An 18,802-nucleotide genomic window follows, 5' to 3' on the forward strand; every position below is an offset into this window, starting at 1 on the left:
TGGGGGGAAAAGTTATTTTCATTGAGCTGAAACTACAGGAACCCTTCCAATGCTGCATAATAGCTTAAAACACAGAAACCCCCTTACTGTGGTGTAATCATTGAGTGCTCGCTGGGCCAAATGTCATAAAATCTTAGCTATTAACCCCAAATTACTGGTGTCCTCTAGAAGAGGGGTCCCCTCTGTGAGAAAAGACCACCCCAGGATGGGTTTATCCAAGCTTTTCTGCAGGTGTTGTAACCAGAGGGGATAAAGCTTTGAATTCCTTGTTTCTTCGATCTATTTATTGACCACTGGATATTAAAAGTATTGAGTCCTGCTGGCCAGCCAGCCTTCGGAGCCAGGAAATAACCTCGAAACGGAGCAAAATGAGTTAAATACCTTGGCAGGCAGCCAGGATGACTAAGTCATTCGTCCAGCCTTACTGGAGCAGGAGTCAAAGTCAGGGAGCCAGACGCATTTCCCATAACTGGAAACCCTTGGCCAGAACCGCGAGATCCGGGGCTGCAGCAAAAGCTGTGGTGGGCTGCAGGCACCCGGTGGGGCCACAGGAAGGGCAGCTCCAGAAGGGAGATGCTCATCCGTGAGTGTGTGTGCTTTGCAAAAAAGAAACCAATGGCCAGAAATAGCAAATCATACATTTGGCCAAAATAGTGGCAGACGATGCTGGAGTTTCTGACACAGACACTGCCAGCCTGGTTTCATTGCCAAGGTCTTTCTAAAAGCCTCTTCAGGCTCACACAGGTACTTCCCTATCCTTAGCTTTTCTTACAAGACCCTGAAGTGCAAAGCTATGTGAGAGCAGGAGGAGAAATGTTTGATTGAAAGGCGTCCATCTCCTTTTTTCCTTCTGCTCTGGCCATGGAGGAGGGATGCAGCAGCACCCGTTGTTTGCCCGGCCGTTGCCAGGACCACTCATTCCCTTCCCTTCTGGACAGGACTTACTTATTTACCTGTGGCCACTCCAGCAATGCATGACAACAGACAAGCACCCTGTGGGGAGCCGTGCAGGTGCTTCACCACCCACGGCTTATTTAACCACCCTATTGGCGCCGCTCGGCTCACAGCACCACCAAAAAGCATCATCATCATCATCAGATGCTGCTGGGAAACAGGCAATGGAAGAAGAAAACTGGGCGGTCGCCCCCGGCATCCCTTGGGCTGGTCCCCTGGGCAGAGGTCTCCCTGGCATTGGGGTTTTTTTTGGCTCTGGCTATCCCCTGAGCACATTTCTTTGCAGTGCACCCAGCCCAGCCTCTCCCATGGCTGATAAAGCTTGACCTTTATCTTCAGTGACTCATGGCTGCTCCTGCTTCACTTATGCGTCAAGGGCCGGTTGCCTCCTCCATGGGTAAAGCTCCTAAGTTTTGACCAGGGGCAGGAGGAGCACAGCCACACCTGCGCCCAGAAATCCCCTTTAGCCACGATCATTCAATCACTTATCGCCCTGTGGTACCTCGCTCACTGCTTCTGCTGCTCCTCTCACGGTGTAAAGCCGGGCTATAACTGTAGTGCCACGGGACAATTTGCTTCACCCCTGCTCAGAACTGAAAGGCGATTACATTGCCACGATTATTAATTAAAAATAAAAATCCTCTCTTATTTACGCCACAGGCCATCACCAGATGACCAAGGTTTCGGCTGGCTGGAGTCATTGCAACTTTCCCAACCCCTGAAAGGCATCTCTGGGTGTCCCAGTGCAGTGGGGCAGCTCATCCCCATGCTGCCCCCAGTTCGGGAATGGGGACACCTGGACATGCCGCCCAGCTGTGTGGTGCTGGGGACTTTGGGTGTTTTCCAGCAGAGGGAAGGGAGGTCCCCAGGTCGGGGTGAGATGCTCGGGAGCACCACGGCCCTGTGGGAGGTGTGGGGTGTTGTGTTGCCACGGAGGAGAAACACCCTCCCAGGCACGGTGTGTGCCCGGTGAATCACCGCCCCGCGCTGCCACCACAATGGGTGGTGGGGGGAGATTTTATATTTCACCCCGGGTTTCTTACAGCCATGTCTTTTCCCAAAGGCTATTTATTTCTGTCCACACACACATTGCATATGCACAGAGACCAGCACTGTGCACACGGGATACCAAGGCAGGAGCCTGGGAACCCCTTGCCTCCATGGCTACACCAGCATGCTGGCCACAGGTGATAGCCATGCACGGATGAGGATGAGGATGAGGATGAGGACGATGATGAGGAGGGGGCTGCCCCAAGGGAAGGGCAGCTGCTCAACACCACTGACACAGAGCACTCCGCTCCCCAGCCTGAAATACAGGAGGATGGTTTTATTTTCATTCCCCACAAGCAGTTGCTGCAAGTCACCTTGAATCATAAGTGATTTCTCATCCAACAGCAATGAGAGAAGAGGGAAAAAGGCCTTAACCTGCTGAGAAAGCTGGGAACAGCGATGGGGGCGCAGCTGTCCCTGTGGGAGTGGGACTGCATTTCTCTGGGAGATCAACTTGTTGATGGTTACTGCAAAAAAGACCCCTCCACAAAGCCAGGCTGTGCTCAATGATAGCTGTGGGCATCGAGGCCGATGAGCTTTTGGTGAGCATCTGGGACCCCGGGGCAAAGGGAGCAGGAAGGCAGGGAGAAGGTTTGTGTTTGTGGCGGGCTGGCAGGGAGCCTGGAGTGGGATCTCAGCCCCGACCTTCAAAGGGAGGAGGCTGCTGGCTGATGGACCTGTCCCAGCTCTTGCATGTTGCTCCCATCTGGGTGTTTAAAAAAGCAGGTTTCACTTCTCTTTGGTTAAAGACAACCTTGTTCTTCCATCTGGCGCAGGGCTGGGGCGGCCGGTCGGCAGCAGCAGGGTGACTCAGCCCGCCCACGCAGCAGCTTGCCATCCAGCCCCAGCTATATTTGCCGAGCAGGTGAATCAGTCATTGCACAGAAAGACCTTGGCCCTTGCCTTCTTTCCCCTTTTTTTTTTTTTTCCCCTTGCCCTCCCTGGAGCCACACTCCTCTGAGTGCTCCCTCCCTGCCTGGGGCAGGTGCTCTGCAGGCCAGGGATGCTTTGGCCATCCAGTCAGGCTGTGGGCAGCCTGACCGGCAGCTCGGTGGTCCCTGGGCTACCTGCCCCTGCAAGCCAAGGGCAAGTCCGGCAGAGCCGGCCAGGGGCGGATGAAATGACGAGGGTGCAGCACAGCCACAAAGCTGCCAGGTTTTTTTCTTAATAATTTTTTTATCTCTGGCAGGAGGAAGTCGTAAAGCGATTACCTTTCATTGAAATACAAGGAGGAAGGACATCCCAGTGCACGGGACCGAGTCGAGGCCAAAGCTCTGGCCTCCCAGCTGCCAGAGAGAGCAATAAAACATAAAGGCATCGTGAGACTAAGCCAGCAGTTCAGCCCCTGCAATTATCACTGTTTCCCAAGGGAGACTTCTACCACGTGCCTCCTTTTTTCCCTCCCTGGTCACGCGTTAGGACAGACGGACAAGGTGGCACCTACAGGAAAAGTGCACGTGTGGGCTGGGTGTGTTAGTCCCACCTTGGTGCTTGCTGTGCTGGGTCATGGGGACGGCATCTCTATCAGAGGACAGCTGACTACTGCTTGGCACTAATTAGAATAGAATAGAATAGCACAGAACAGAACAGCATAGAATAGAATAGAATAGATAAAATAAAATAATAAAATAAAATAAAATAGTTACTTTTGGGGCTTCTAATCATGGCTCTGCTTTAGCTTTCACTCATCCCTCCCCAGCAGCTCCTCCCCCTCCCAACAACCACCCAGTACTTGATCCAGGAGGTGGTTCTGGCTGGTGCCGTGTGTGGGGAAGGCTTGGTTTGGCTTCGGAGGGCTTTTTGGGGTTTGGGTTTTTTTAAGCTGTTCGCCGCCCCTTTGATGTGCTGGCTCTGACACCAAAAAAGCCGATTGCAGCTTGCCTAGGGGTGCGGGGCAGGATCCGAAAGTGCCGCCAGTGTGGCCAGGAGGCAGCCGGCTTCGATCTGTTCCTGCCAGTCATCCCAGAGCCCCCCACGAAGCCCTGCCAGCCCAGGGGGATGATGGGGGGGACCCCCCCAAACCCTACTGCACACCATGCCCAGACACCTCCCATGGTGCCACCGACACGCTCAAAGGGGGCAGGTCCCCCCTCCCCTGCACTGCCACCCCCTTTAATTAAAAATTGAAATCATGTAATTGCCTCTTCATTAAAGCCAATTAAAGCCCGGCTGACAAGGGAGGAGGCGGCACATTTTGCAACTTGCCGCGGAGATGAGAAAGCGCACACCGCAATTACGGTGTCTGTTTGCTTTGCCTTCACCCAACTTCTTCATCAGGGCTGGCTTTGAAATCGGACGCCGGGTGAAATGGTGCTGGCGGGATCCTTGCACCCAGCAAACCCTGCGTACTGGTCGGGCCGGGTGCTGGGAGAAGCTGCCGCACGCCGCGGTGGGAGAGGGAGGCCAGGCTGCCGCCTCCTCCTCTGCACGCACAGGCAGGGCCAAGTGCAGAGGAGGGATGCTCAGGGGGATGAGGGATGGCGAATGAGACTGGGGGGGGGGGGGGCAGCGCTCCCCATGTCCCGCCAAGGAGCACCCCCGTGCCAGGGGCTTGCTGGGCTGGAGCTGGCATGGCTACTGCAGCTCTGCCTTTTGGTCTCCATCTCTCAGGGATGCTTCAAAGCCGGCGGCAGCTCTTTGCCCAGGCCAGGAGCGGCCACATGGTTTTGGGGACTGCGCTGACCTTACCCTGGGAGGTGGGGGTGCGTGGTCAGAGTGCTCCTTGTTTGCTGGCCCTAGCCATAACAGTAATGAGTTCACAGGGGGTTCAGTCCCAAATGAAACAGGGTATTTGCAGCCTCTTTGGCCTCGCTGGGGGAAAGGGACTGAAACTCCTGGTCCCCAGAAGGCACGAGATGAAGCTGGGGGTGGTGGGAGGGAGGGCTCCATCCCCTCTTCTCCCTGGTCAGGAGATCCCAACACACACCAAGCCATCTCCGTCACCGAAGAAGCTTCCAGCCAAAGAGGCTCTACCAAGTCTACCAGTGCAGGGCCAAATACGCATGCAATGCTGCAGTGTTGCTGCTCGAGATGCCAGCTCAGTGATTTACCCTCTTGCTGCCCAGCTTTGAAATGCCTGAGCAAGCAGCCCTCATGAACACTTTGTTGCACACACCACATTTGCCTACGTTTTGACCTGAACCATGCTTATTAACCTCTTTTTTTTTTTTTTTGGTATAATAACAGTCCAGCGTTCTTTGTAGGCGATCTGTCTTCAAAGATCTCCTTTTTGATCTTTTCATAGGCTAAGCAACAATTCAGCCTATATAAATCTCAGATTGAAAGTACATAATTTGTTTTTCCCTGCTTTTTTGAAGCAGTGAGAGATGAAATGGCTTAGGGGAATGTCAGTAGCAGTTATATCTTAATTGGTTTTTCTCTGCATCAAAACGCCTTGAACTACTCACTTCTGTGCAGGAGCTCTACATGACCTTTACAGCAAGTGCTTTAACAACTCCCCTAACAAGTTATATCTCATCGCCAACTTCAGGAGTTTGCTTTGGTAATGTCTCTGATACTAATTTTTGTACCCAACCCTCCTTCTCTCGTGCTCTTTCTGTCCAGGCATATCAAAGAGTTTGAAATATGCCTTAAGTCAGGAGCGTGAAAAGGAAGAAGGAAGACTAGATAATTGAGGGAAATAAAAATTAATATAAAAAAAGTAAAAAAAACACCCAAACCCCTCCTAAGTGTGACCTTACCACTGTTGGCCAAGTAGGCATTAATGCTAAAACACCAAGGTAAGTCCCTCTGTTACCCCTAAAAGGTAGATGAACGTGGACTCAACAACTGCCAGACTGAATTTGCTTTGTGAATAGATCAGTTTAACAGCTCACAAGGAATATTTGTATGGTGCAAAGATTTGCATCGGTGATAGACCAACGGTCCTTCTTTTCCAGCATCATCCTATGCTGTTCGATTTCTGCCCCAAGCAGGGGCAAATTATTACTTTATTTTTTTTTTTTTTTTTCCCCTTTGGGTCATGTTGCATAATGAGTAAATTCCTTTCTCTACTGCTTCCCTTCTCTTCAGCTCTTTTCTTAAGATGCGATGGGTCTGGCATGGGTTATCTTTAACTGGCAGATGCTGGGGGCAAGCAGCAAGGCAGGGGTGAGTCAGCGAGCGGCCACTGTGTCACTGATGATGGTTCCTTTGGGAAAGGAAAATTTGCTAGGAGGGGTTATTTTTTGCAGTGCCGGACTGTTACCAGGAAGGCTCGTACGAGCTGGGAGGCTGCACAGAGCTACGCTGGCAATTGGAGCACACACTCGCTGGGTTGTATTAACCTGGTTTGGCATCTCCACAAGGTGTCCAGATTCCCACGGTAAAAACCAGAGGGTAAGGCAGCTTGTGCAAGAGGCGAGCGCGCTGCTGGGTGGAGCGTGCGTTTTTGCTTGTGTAATGGCGAGGTGAACAAGCAGAGAGGAAAGCCGGTCTGGAAAAAAAGCTGGCACATGGTGAACAGCTCAGCCTTCATTCACATGATGCTTCATTAACAGCACACAGGCTTGGATTTTTTTTTTTTTTAATTTTTTTCCTTTGGATGCTTGTCAAACTGGCATGACTTACGGCATTTATTGTTTGGGTTTCCTGGCCCTGACCCGCAAGAGGCTGGAGGTATTTAGGACAGCAGTATGAGCATATGGAAAAAAATAGCTCTGCTTGCTATTAGTGTGATGACTATAAACTGTTTGGGAAAGGGAGGATGAAGGTTCTTCCAGGCACAGGTCACAGCTACAGCGGCAGAGCTGTTTGCACACTGATTATAGTGAAAAACATGAGCAACAAAGGTGAAAAAATGTGAGGGCTTTAGCATCAGGGGAGGAGTCCTGAACAGATACTATATTGACACTAAGTCAATGCCTCCCAGACTTTATTTGGGAAATAATACAGATCTTTATCTGTGGGAAGAGGCAGAGGATAAAGCATGAATGCAGCACTTTATTTTTTTTATATATACATTGCTATTTACAACAGGCTATCAAGAGGTGATTTGCAGAAGCTCAAATAAACTTCATGTTTTTCTAAAAGCCACGCATTGGTGGACAGAAGCAGCCACGGGACCAGGTGAAGTTAGCGATGGCAAGGCTTTGGGGCACATAACACATGCTCCAGCAGCAGGAGAAACAAGTCTTCCACCTAGCTGCATAATCCACTACTTGCATTTATAGGCTTAACTAGAAAGGATGGTTCTTCCATTTTCTGGCTGAGCTATAATTGTTTCCAAAAGAGCTAAGATGTTTCAGAAGAAGGTACAAATTTCAAGCGCGAGTTCATAAGGTTATGTGCTACTTCAGTGTAACATCAGGTAGCTGGGGTACGTCTCACATCTTAAACTCACCTCCTGAATCGCCGAGCTCGCAAGGAGCAAGCGATTTCCTCGTGCTGTAACTAGTCTGACCTCTTCTTAGGTGCTCCTCTCCAGCGTGGGCCTCCTCCGGACTGTGCTGTGCTGAGCTGGCTTCCTCAGCGAGACCTCATTTGCTTGAGGAACTGCCATCAAGGCAGCATTTAACTCAGGATGAATTTATTACAAGTCTCCTTTATTTTAAAACAGGAAAAGCCTGTTTAATAAGGAGAGTGGAAACACACAGAGACCATTTTAATTTTTCCAGCTACCACAAATCCTAACCAGATAGCAAACCCCAGATAACTGAACATACTGAAATTGGACCGAAAGCTCTGTTATCCCAAATACCAAGCTCCCAGGAAGGTACCCTAATGCTGTGCAAAAGACTCCTTAAAAACCACAGCCCGTCCCTGATTTTCAGCTGGAAGCAGAGTATTTGCCATTTGTTTCTCTATCAGATAGGGCAGCGGGGTAGTACCTCCAAGGCTTTCTTCCTAGACAACCAAGGCGCTGAGAAGCTATTAATCACGCTACAGCCCAAGTAGGTGACACGCCAAATTAATCTCCCTTGGAGCACTTCTAGCTGCTTCAACTTTCAGACCATGGAGCTTTTTTTTTTTTTTTCCTCAAATGAGAAGCTACCAACATGAAGACTGCATCAAAAGAGTGTGTTCTCACAGACTAAACTTCAGTTTCTTTTATCAGGTTGCTCTGATGGTAATCAGGCATGTATGCATGTAGACTCACTTTTTTGGTATCACCTCACCATTTTAAAAACTTCTCATCTTAGTTTTGCATAGGGCCTCCCATTTTTTTGTCTTAAGGCACAGTCTTCAGAAAACACCGATACCGATTTTTTTTTTTCTTCTCCACAGTTAATCACTCTTATCTCCTTTTTGCACACCCACACTCCCTATATTGAGCACCCAGCCTGGATTTGTCTGGCCGTGTCATTCTGACAACATCAGTTCTTCATACCCTTGTGCTAAAGGAATGAGCTGAGCTGTTAAGTACCTGTTACTTTTCCTGTAGACAAGTTTATAAATAACCATCTGAAAACAGAGAAGGCTATGAAATGCTCATCTTTGCCATTATCAGCTAAATCTGTAATGGCAACAGCACAGCTGGGTTTTGACAAGACCTGTTTTCTGTTAGGCTCTGTCAACTGGCATTAACTCTGCTTTAACAAATCCCAGCTCAGCTTTCCCATCACTTTCCCCAGGATGAACGTCTTGCTAGGCAGCTTCATTAGCCACCCATCTCATTTGCCCTCCCTGAATGCTGGCACATTTGCTCTACATGTTCTGGAATTTCCCGTTTTCTCAAAATTAAAGTTAAGCCTTCTGGGATTCATGCACATAAATTACTTCAGTGTGCTAATTTGCAGATGTTTATCTCCAGGTAGCAGTACTCCTGTTTAACCATGTAGTGGAAAGTACTTCTTTAGGATAGGGGAACTATCATTCAAGTTCTTCTGATATAAAAATTTAAAAAAGCTGGTCAAATATCTCTATTTGATGTGCCTAGCATCACTGGCACTGTTATTAGCCAGTCTGCACCTGTGCAAACTCCATTCATTATTCCTCCCCTTGTCAGACATGCCTTCACACTGTTCTCTGTGCCTGCTGTAGTACACTATATTAATGACTCGTTACAAAACCTGAGCTGTTTGGTTTTTTTTAAAAATAAAAGTCCAAAACCTATCCCTATTCCTGTCTTAACACTATAATGTCACCCAAGCATTAGTGCTACGTTTTCTGACTGCAAGGTATTGATGCAGGGATATCTTAACATGTCATACACCAGTTCATGTCCCCCAGCCCCTCATTTAGTCCATGACTGAATTGCATAGATCACATGGAATCTTTAATAATGATGTTACCTCCCAAAACCCTCAAATCCTACAAAACATTCCAGACTCTCTACTTCCAAATCAACCAAGCTTCTTCTGATTTACATCAAAGAACTCCATAATGCAACATTTACAAGGGCTCCTCTCCTTTTCTTTGGCTTTTGATAACCAAGGAAACTAGCAGGACCTTCAGACAAGGCCAAACATCTGGCATGGCCCTTGTTAAACACTTCACGATTCACTATCGAAAGTCAAAGGGATATTCATTTAACCTAGGAAGCATTATGGACCAGACAGGCACCAACGATCATGTTTCACAACTTTAATAGAATATTCTATCTATTCTGTACAAATTGAAAACACCGTATTAAGTTACAAATGTGTAAGGTAAGGCTGGAGCACTCTACATGCCTGGTCACAGTGTTGATACAGCTGCTATTCAACTGCTGCCAGAAGTTGGCAATGGATCTGAAACTAGAAACGTGTACCTGAAGTGCCACACAACAACAAAAGGTAGTTTTGAAGACTTCAGAGCTTTAAATAAAACAAATTGTGGAATGGAATAATTTCAGTGTTGCAAGTAAGACACCAAAACTTCAGATTTATTGAACTGAATTTTGATAAATTTCCGTGTTCATAGTGAAAGGTCCTCCATGCTGGACACTAAGCAATAAGACTACTGGAAATTTTCTGGTTCTTTGGCTGCAACCCACTTCCATCAACAGCAACAGTTTGGCCTTTGCATTTTGATCTTCATCCAGAAGAGTTGTCATTTTGATGCAAGTTCATTTCTTCTGTCTAGACTACTACACTGAGATCAATTCAAATTATTTGTTTTACAAGTACCCATATTGTATGCAAAAGAGGAAGATTTTCAAGTATATTAAAAACTATTAAAAAGCACTAATTCTGTCAAAGTACTTACAAACATATGAATAAATAAATAGCAAGATGAACAACTAAGTCTCAAATATGACACCCCCTTCAATGAAGTAAAATTACTTCAATTCAATTGGTTTTACTGAGATAATAAATATGACATTTAAAGCTGCTCAAGCACTAGTTCAATTTGTAGGTTGCAAGAAACATTAAAAAAGGGGGGAGGGAACTAGCAAAAAAGTCATATTGCTCTATCTGTTTCAGCTACCATACATGTAATCCATTTACTTTAGCTTCTCAGCACACTGCTATTCCACAATTTTCAATGTTTAACAAGAAAATGGATAATCCTCACGTGGTAGTCTGGACTATTCCCCTATGCATAGGGCAAAAGGCTCTAAAGGCCTAGTGACATACTTAGCTACAGTGTACCAACGGCTGTAGAGTGTGCTTTATTTAAACCTCCTATTTCCCAAATGCATTGAAGTTGCCACTGTACATGTTAAGCAATAAAGAAAAGTTAGTGAAAATCATGCATTTTAAAACAAATTAATTTTAAGCATTGTTAATAAGATTGTGCCGCAGCGATGGAATATCCTGAACTGCAGGCCAGGTATCCAAATATTTGTTACAAGTTGTTCAAATATCACTTCCAAGTGGTATTTCCTTATTACTGTTGTTTGCATTCAGCAGGTTGGCTGGAATCTTTCTGTACAAAAGGGAAAAAGAAAAAAAAAAAGAAAAAGGTTAAAAATCAAAATAGCACACAAGAAAATACTTCAAGAAATAAAAGAAATTGGCTATGCAGTTTTGAATTAGCTAGAGATATCATTAGCATGTACAGAAAAGCTACATGTAAACTCAAGCTAGATGATAAAGGTCTGAACAGCAGTCACCATATTTATTGGGTTTCCCCCTGCCCCCAACTGCTTGGTACCCCATAATATTTTTAATCTGCATTTGTGTTCTTTACACGCCATCCAATAGGCCAAGGTTCAAACAAACAAGAAAGCAAACCACCTTCTACTCCCTCCAACCAGAGGCACAATTTGACTTTCAGTTCTTATTAGACAGTTTAATAAACTGCCACCTCCTCACTAACTCTGAGGAGGGAGGAAGGCAGGGAAAGTAGGCTGCTTATTCTGCAGCACGTTTGAGTTTTTTCCTTAGAAGCCTTGCCCTTTCTGCTAAGGTGATAAAAATGTAATTAATGTGTTGATTTCTTCTAGGTTCTGCATCACCAGCAGGTAACTATTCAACAGTTTAACACTGGGCAAGAAGTCCACGTTAATCTGAATATGTAGAAGTAGAAACACCTCCATTATGTAGTAAAACAACTTCCCCTGTGGCAAAAGGAAGTGTATTTGTGAAGGAGAACAAGTACTCAAACAGCTAAGAACTTCAGGTTTTACACTGCACCTCTTGCTTTTTTGTTGTAAAACAGGATTCCTAGAAAGCAGGAGAATTTATTCAGTGTATTTCCTGTTTGCTTCTCCCTTTAACATTCTTAACATAGTTTATTATAAACAAATGGCAGTCACATAAACCTACTGAATTCTAGTAAAGAAAAATACAGGTATAAAACATGACACCTTGAATGTCACTGACCGCAGAACAAAATGTTTCTTAGTAACTATCCTAAAGAAGAGCTTTATATGTTGTAAAAGAAGTAAACATACAAGAGTTCATTATACATCAAGTAACCAAGAGCTAAGACAACTTAAGCATTTTGCCTGTAGTGAGGAAGAACAGGTACAACTAAGACTCCTTACCATAAGTTTTGCCCCTGATCATCTGCACTAAACCCAGACTATTTTTCTCTTCCTCACCTAAACTGCTTTAGGGTTATAGCAGTCACTATCATTCCCACTGGAAGTCTGGATTAAAGCCAAATGCTGTTTCTTCTGCACAGATATGCCAAAGACTGTTCAGACTTCTTCCTTGTGGTTTTCTTCCCCCAGCACATCTGGCTAACTTCAACTTTGTACCCTCTCATCTGCCTGGGGTTCCAAATAACACTGATGTGAATTTGTTTTCACTGATCTGGGTCTAAATACAGCATGAATTCCTTCTTGAAAAGAGGGATATGTTTACACGGAACACAAAATTAGCATTCTCTCTCTCAAAAAAACCATAATCCCACTGCCACTGGCAATACATTGCATGCTATTCCTTTTCATTTAAAGACAGGCAAAAACTGGCAACATTTTTATCAAAAAGCTTTCCAAAAGTATCTTACTTTTCTTATAACTGCTTTGTATTTGAACATGGCCACAGAGTAGCACACAGCATCACTTCCCCTCCCCCATGCATTCTGGATAAGAGCCATAATCAAATAACAAACCCGTTATGCAGAAAGTACTTAAAAATCTTTCCATCTCCCTCCTTCCTTCCTATTCACCTGTTGTATCAGACACACTTAGGTTGACCACTGCAACCATTTCAGCCAAATTTTAATGATCGACCAAAACCCTTATTGTATTTTCTAATAAGCTTCATTATCTTTTCTTTATACTTGTCTTTATTTCTGTAAACATTTAAATCATATTATTGCATATAAATCTTTATCCTGTAAAAACTGAGTCATAGAAATTATGAAGTTCCTTCTTAAGGACTTTCCAGTGTTGATTACTGCTCTCAGACAAAAAAACCAAAAAACCAAAAAAACAGTTTAATGGGTTTTTGGATAGGAGTCAGTTGTTGGGAGAATTCTGAGAGGAATACTGCTAGTTTATGCTATTTTTAGCTTACAGGTGAGGCATATCTATCTTGACCATATATATATAACATGTTTAAGCAGGCCGTAAGTAACGAGGCAGTATCTCAGATCCAGATTCCAACATAATCCATTTTCTTCCACCATTTCAATAGCACAGCACTGCTCTTGCTGAGGAAGCCAGCATGTGAGCTCCTTATTGCTTTCAGCTACCCATCAGCCTCATAAAGCATCTCACAGTCTAGTCCTGAGATGACAACAGTCCAGATAGACAAATACAATTTTCTTCAAGTTACAGCTGCCCCATCAGGTACACGGATGTTGAAAGACCCCAAGCTGCGCTTGTAATCAAGATACTATATCCATACTCCCTCAGGCAAGGCTATTAAGCTTGAGCCTGCTCTTCCCACAGTGCCCAGACTGTTGGTGACATTTGGTCAGCCAACCACTACCAACCCTTTGGCCTTAGACAGACCCTACGCTATTTTTTTTATCTCCTCATTCTAGCAAGATTTCCATTCACGCTGTATTTCCCTAAATTAACTTCCCAAGATATCTTAGAAAGGCAGTGAAGTACATTGGCCAGGCAATAAACATCATACAGAGAGACTCTAACTGGCAAAGGTAAGGAGGAATTGCATCTTATTTTAAAATAAATTTAGCAGCAAACACACATACTGAAGTTCAGTACCAGTGCTACAGAGACGAGTAAGAATTCTTCTTGTCATAAAGAGATTCTCTACAGTAGTCACAAGCAATGACTTAAATTCATATGAAAAGTGGTAGGATTTTTTATTTTTACATGTTTAAAGTATTTCATAATATTTACTTATTCTGTGCAAGGAGTTTAAACTACTCTAGGCCTTTGATTCCAGTTTGAGACACTGTTCCAATGGAGATATACCAGCTAAATAAGTGAGACTCCCACCTATTTTTTCTCTTTTGCTAACAAGCATCAATGTAAAGCTTTTTTGCTTTTATTGGATCACTTGCTCAGAATAAAATAAAAAAAATATATATATACTCTTGCTACAATGGACATGAACATTTTTCTTCTGGCATTTGATTACCCAGGAAAACAATGCAAGAAACTTGAGCTAATTAGCTTATGTACAGACCACTTGCTCAGACATCAGCAATTACATCAGCTAAATTGCATCAGCTGCTCATGGACACAGAGGACATGCATCAATTTTGAAGAGGGAATTCCACCTAAAATTTGCAGGATCATAGGGCTAAAATGGAGAAGAAAAGCAGGTCTGAAGTAATATTGCTTTCATGACTTTCATACACACAGCCCGCTGCATCTACCCATACAATTAACCTTGTGTCCTCGAGGATGGGAGCATAAACCCAAAGTATCCATACCATTTATCTTAGCAATTTAATCCTTTCAAACCAGAGTTTTTTCACATAAAGTTACTGCTGAAAGAGACACTAAATTTCTATTAATCTTCAATGTTTAAACAGATTAGGCAGGATACATTACTAGGTGATTCAAAGAGCAATTGAGCCTTTACCTCCTTACTTCTACAAATGACTTTTTGGAAAGCTTCCCATCTGCGAAAGCAGCCATGCAGTCACTGGCAGCCCATCAAGGTCTTGTCTGACACACAAACAGACTTTGCTGCCAACAGTGGGATCAATGCAGGCAGTAGGCACTAAAGCTGATGTCCTTTCCAGCAGAGAAGGAAGAAAGCCTTTCAGTATTTCAAATGTCTTACCATGAAATAGTCCAGTTAGGGGTCCTAAAGCTAAACCTTATCTTTATTCATTTTCTAATCTATGTTATTGAATGAGAAAAAGCAAGGATATCAAATATATACACAGGAAGTAAACTCAGAGCTAATTGGAGCCAAGTAAGCAAGCGGTCTGAACTGCCTCCTCCACAACTGGGACATAACGCTTCAAAGGTGCTAAAAATGAATTTGCTAACAGGCCCTTCTGCCACTGTTACTTAAAAGATAGACTAAGCACCTTGAAGCACATGCAGTCTCTCCCCACAGCAGCTTTTTAGTTCATATTTCAAAACAGCATTCTATATTACCTTGTCAGCTACTTCTCAATTCAAGCATAGTGTCAGTAATGTGAAATAAAGGCATAGAGAAATACAGTAGACAAAACAAGCTACATTATCTGGTTTTGTAGCATGTTCTGAAGCTACTTTCAATCATCTGACTGCTCAGTCTTCCAAAGTCACAACTTATATATAATAGCCTAAGTTCTTTGTGTAAGAGATGATAATGATCTGGTTCTAACTGAACAACTCAAATGTACTTTAAACTGACAGGAGTGAGAGGAAGGAAGGAGGGAAAGTTAAAGCAGAAAGTGTTGACATTTATGTAGCAGATGGAGGTAATACGGAAATGACTGAACAGGAGAAATTGAATTTGAAAGGAAAACAGACCAAAGAACAAATATTTTGTGTACATGAAAAGGAAAACTATTCTAGATATAAGGAAAAGGGGGGGGGAACAGGACTGAAAGGCAAAGAGGGGCAGGGGACAGGGAGAAACAGGACCAGAAAACGGGATGAACAGAAGGAATGGAGAACAGGATTAGGGGTATAGTCTTAAAAGATAACAAACAAAATTCCAAGTTGACTTGAAAAACTGAAGCCAGTGGCTGACAACTTTTAATTGTAAGACAGCTGTGTAGCAGATTGCAGCAGGACAACATGTAAACTGTTGTGACAAATGGATGTTCTACTACTGCACGTGAATAAACAGTGCAAGTATGTTGGGGCAGGGTGGCTGGCTTCCCAAAGGATATCAGATTGGAAATAAAAAAAAGAAAGACCCCAACAAAAAAAAACCCCACCCCCCCCCCCACACACACCAAAAAAACCCAAACAAAACAAAACACCACCACCACAGCTCAGTTTTGAGTTTAACAAAGGCAAAGAAGAGCATTATCTATGCAGAGAGGGAATGAGTTGGAAAGATTACAGCTCCTCCTAAGTAAGCAAAGATAAAAAAAGATACAAGCCTAAAATACGGGGCGGGGGGGGGGAATATAGAGCCTGTTGCAGGCATTGTTCTCTATGAGGCATGGGATGAAAGGTGAAAGATGACAGTACACAATAGAAGGAACTTTTTTTTGTTCTTTTAGATAGAGACAGACAAGCAGGAGAGCAATACCAGTTCAGAATCATGAGAGCTCAAGAAAAGGCCTCTAAGAGTGACTGACTGCCTTTGTCAGGCAGCATAAATAAGAATAATGTTGGAAAAGACATACTAAGCAAGCTCATGACTTACAAGAGTTCACAAGAAGAGCAGAAGAGATATTTAAGAAATAATTTGCAAGTACACTAGAAACAGTAGAGACACAACATCAAATCAGAAACAAGACAAAAATAAAGTCTGGCAAGTCTCAGTATCTTTTATCATGTGTATATAAAATACAGTTTGACTGCTACAAGGGCAAAGCAGAAGTTGTGCCAGGAAGGCAGAGAGGTCATTCTGAAAAATCTAATTATATAATTTAAAGGTATTCATCTCTAGACATGTTTCTTTCTATTTTTTACTAATAAAACCTAAACTCTGAAGTCACCATTCTCCCACTTCTTTTCCCCATACAAGGAAAAAAACCCAAAAAACCAAAACAGAAAATCCTAGAAAACAAACCACATTGCATGGCTACAAATGGGACTCTTGGAAGTTAGGTATGAATGGAATTCCACCTTACCTAGAAATGTATGAATGATAAACAGACTTAAATTACACCTAAATGGGAAAAAATTGAAAGGAACTGTCAGCATGAACATAAAGGTGAAATGTACAAAATAATACAGGAGGCAACAACCATAACCTTCCCAAGACACTTCAAGCTTTTTTTCTACAGAATACCAAATCCTTTAAAAGGATATTTGATACTTAGCACAAATACACTTTGACTCTGAACTAACATTTTGTTTCTCAGCTGTCCAACTTTTTCCCATTACAGGTATACCACTGCATTTTGATCCTGCAGAGTAGTCACAATATTCATTTCTGCCACTCTAATTCTGTTTGATCAGTCTTTCCACAAGACAGACTTTCTTTAGTATACAGTACTTCTCATTAAAGAAAAACAAGCTCAATTCTTGATACGGTGACAAAAAGCATTTACTAGTGCTATGATGATGTACATAAAACTGTGTCAGAAGAGTGACATGTTAAGCTGCTGTTAAGACTTTCATCCAAAGATCAAGTAGTTTTGCATGCCTTCCGCTTTTTCATCTCTGCCTTTATAAAAAATTAAAAGCTGATGTTTTAAGAACTAAATGAACGCAAGTCTGTCATCACTGTCCCAGCTCCACTAAATGTAAGCATTAACTTTACCACGACTGAAGGATTCAAAGATACCTATCAGAAGGAGCACTAACCCTTAAGGCTGAATTTTAAACCAGGTCTCCTAAAGTTTAAAATTCAAAGTTGGGAACTTTTTTTCATTTCTAGCTGAGTACACACATGCAGAGTCTAACCTGCAGCCATCAGGACAACCAAAAAGAACAATTCTAAGAAAAAGAAAATAAACAAAACAAGCTAGTTGAGATTTGTCAGACTAGTTCTAAGTTGAAGTCCAGCCACAGAATATTTGAATATGACCTTTCTAAAGGAAAAATACATATCATTATTAGACCGAGATACCATTAAGAAGTAAAGGCACACAGTTCCGACATTACTTTTTTCTTGGCGCAGGTTGGAAGACAAAACCTATATTTTCTCAATTTATGGAAACATTAACCTTTTTTTTAAGAGCAATTTGAGTGCTGAAGAAGATGAAAACATTGCAGTCAGAAGCTAGGGTGGTTTTTGTTTTTTAATAATTTATTAATCTTTTCAAAAACTATTATAACCTTAGTTACATCGCTCATGATTACAGTCTGTGTTATGACTAAGCACACAAAAATCCTTACCTTAGGATCACTCTCTGCATCTTCCTCTTCTTCTCCCTCCTCTTCCCCCTCCAACTCCTATGACAAAATAGAGATAAACTAACAGAAATTAAAATAGGTTAAGAGTGCAACTTTTTGTAATGGAGAAAAAACAAAATAGCAAGCTATCTGGGTTGACTTAAAAGAATTCAGCATCTTCAAAATCTTAAAGCAAAATCTTTAAAAGATTTAAAACACAGATTTCAGCAAGGCTTAAGGCAACCTTCCTACGTAAGTTGCTGCAGTCTCCCAGCCATTTTTTAACTTATACCCGACATGTTATTTGGAATTTTACAGTTCTGGGAGTAAATATATATGTCTAATTTTGTTTTTCATTTTGATGTCCTTCCAAACAGTCTCTGTTTATTTGGATTACTGTGGACAGGCTATGTATTCCCGCACGGGATTTTGCAGTATTTTCGCACTCTGTTGTACACCCACCTACATCCAAGTAGTAACATCTGGCACTGGAGACAGATTAAAAATACACATACAATTCTATCAAGACCCAGCTTAAAGAAAAATAAGAAAATGTCTAGTCACTCAACAGCCTAAGCCCAGAAGTCTGCATCGCTGAAGACTATCAGCTCACATTAGACTTGATATATAATTTAAAGGTATTCATCTCTAGACATGTTTCTTTCTATTTTTTACTAATAAAACCTAAACTCTGAAGTCACCATTCCCCCACTTCTTTTCCCCATACAAGGAAAAAAACCCCAAAAAACCAAAACAGAAAATCCTAGAAAACTTGTTAACTTGATAACTTCTGATGTACTCTACTGTAGTGAACTTGATGACAGTCAGGTATGTACCTTTAACCAATTAGCAGGAACACCACAGTAAAAGCAGTAAAATAAGAATGTAATTACCTGTAAAGGATATTACTTCATTTAAGTGTGGTATCATTTAGTGGTTTTGTGCAAAGCCTTTCACAGTATGTTTGTATTCATACAACACTACTGTAAACGGACCAGAGCTCTTGGTATACTAGAAATTCCAGCCTAAATTAAGCCTTTATCCTGAGCAGTTGCACGCTCTTCCTTTTTTACTTTACATTTAGCAAGGCCTCAAGCTCATGAC

The 18,802-nt window shown here is 43.1% G+C and overlaps 1 protein-coding gene across 6 annotated transcripts in view; it reads right to left on the reverse strand.

Annotated features, from left to right (window-relative positions):
- Window positions 1-9,513: 9,513 nt before the first annotated feature.
- NAP1L4 (nucleosome assembly protein 1 like 4) overlaps window positions 9,514-18,802 on the reverse strand; it is a 30,126-nt gene continuing 20,837 nt past the window's right edge. For 3 of the 6 annotated variants that reach the window (XM_052810677.1, XM_052810675.1, XM_052810676.1), the window contains 2 exons: window positions 17,702-17,758; window positions 9,514-10,794 (listed from right to left, as the gene is read on the reverse strand). In XM_052810677.1, coding sequence (XP_052666637.1) covers window positions 10,756-10,794; window positions 17,702-17,758 — 96 coding nt within the window. In that variant the 3' untranslated portion in view covers window positions 9,514-10,755. Of the gene's footprint in view, window positions 10,795-16,488; window positions 16,527-17,701; window positions 17,780-18,802 lie in introns of all 6 variants that reach the window. The other 3 variants (XR_008238657.1, XM_052810678.1, XR_008238656.1) reach the window with 3 other exon arrangements.

The sequence above is a fragment of the Harpia harpyja genome, chromosome 16, assembly GCF_026419915.1.
Source record: "Harpia harpyja isolate bHarHar1 chromosome 16, bHarHar1 primary haplotype, whole genome shotgun sequence".
NCBI classification, from domain to species: Eukaryota; Metazoa; Chordata; class Aves; order Accipitriformes; family Accipitridae; genus Harpia; species Harpia harpyja.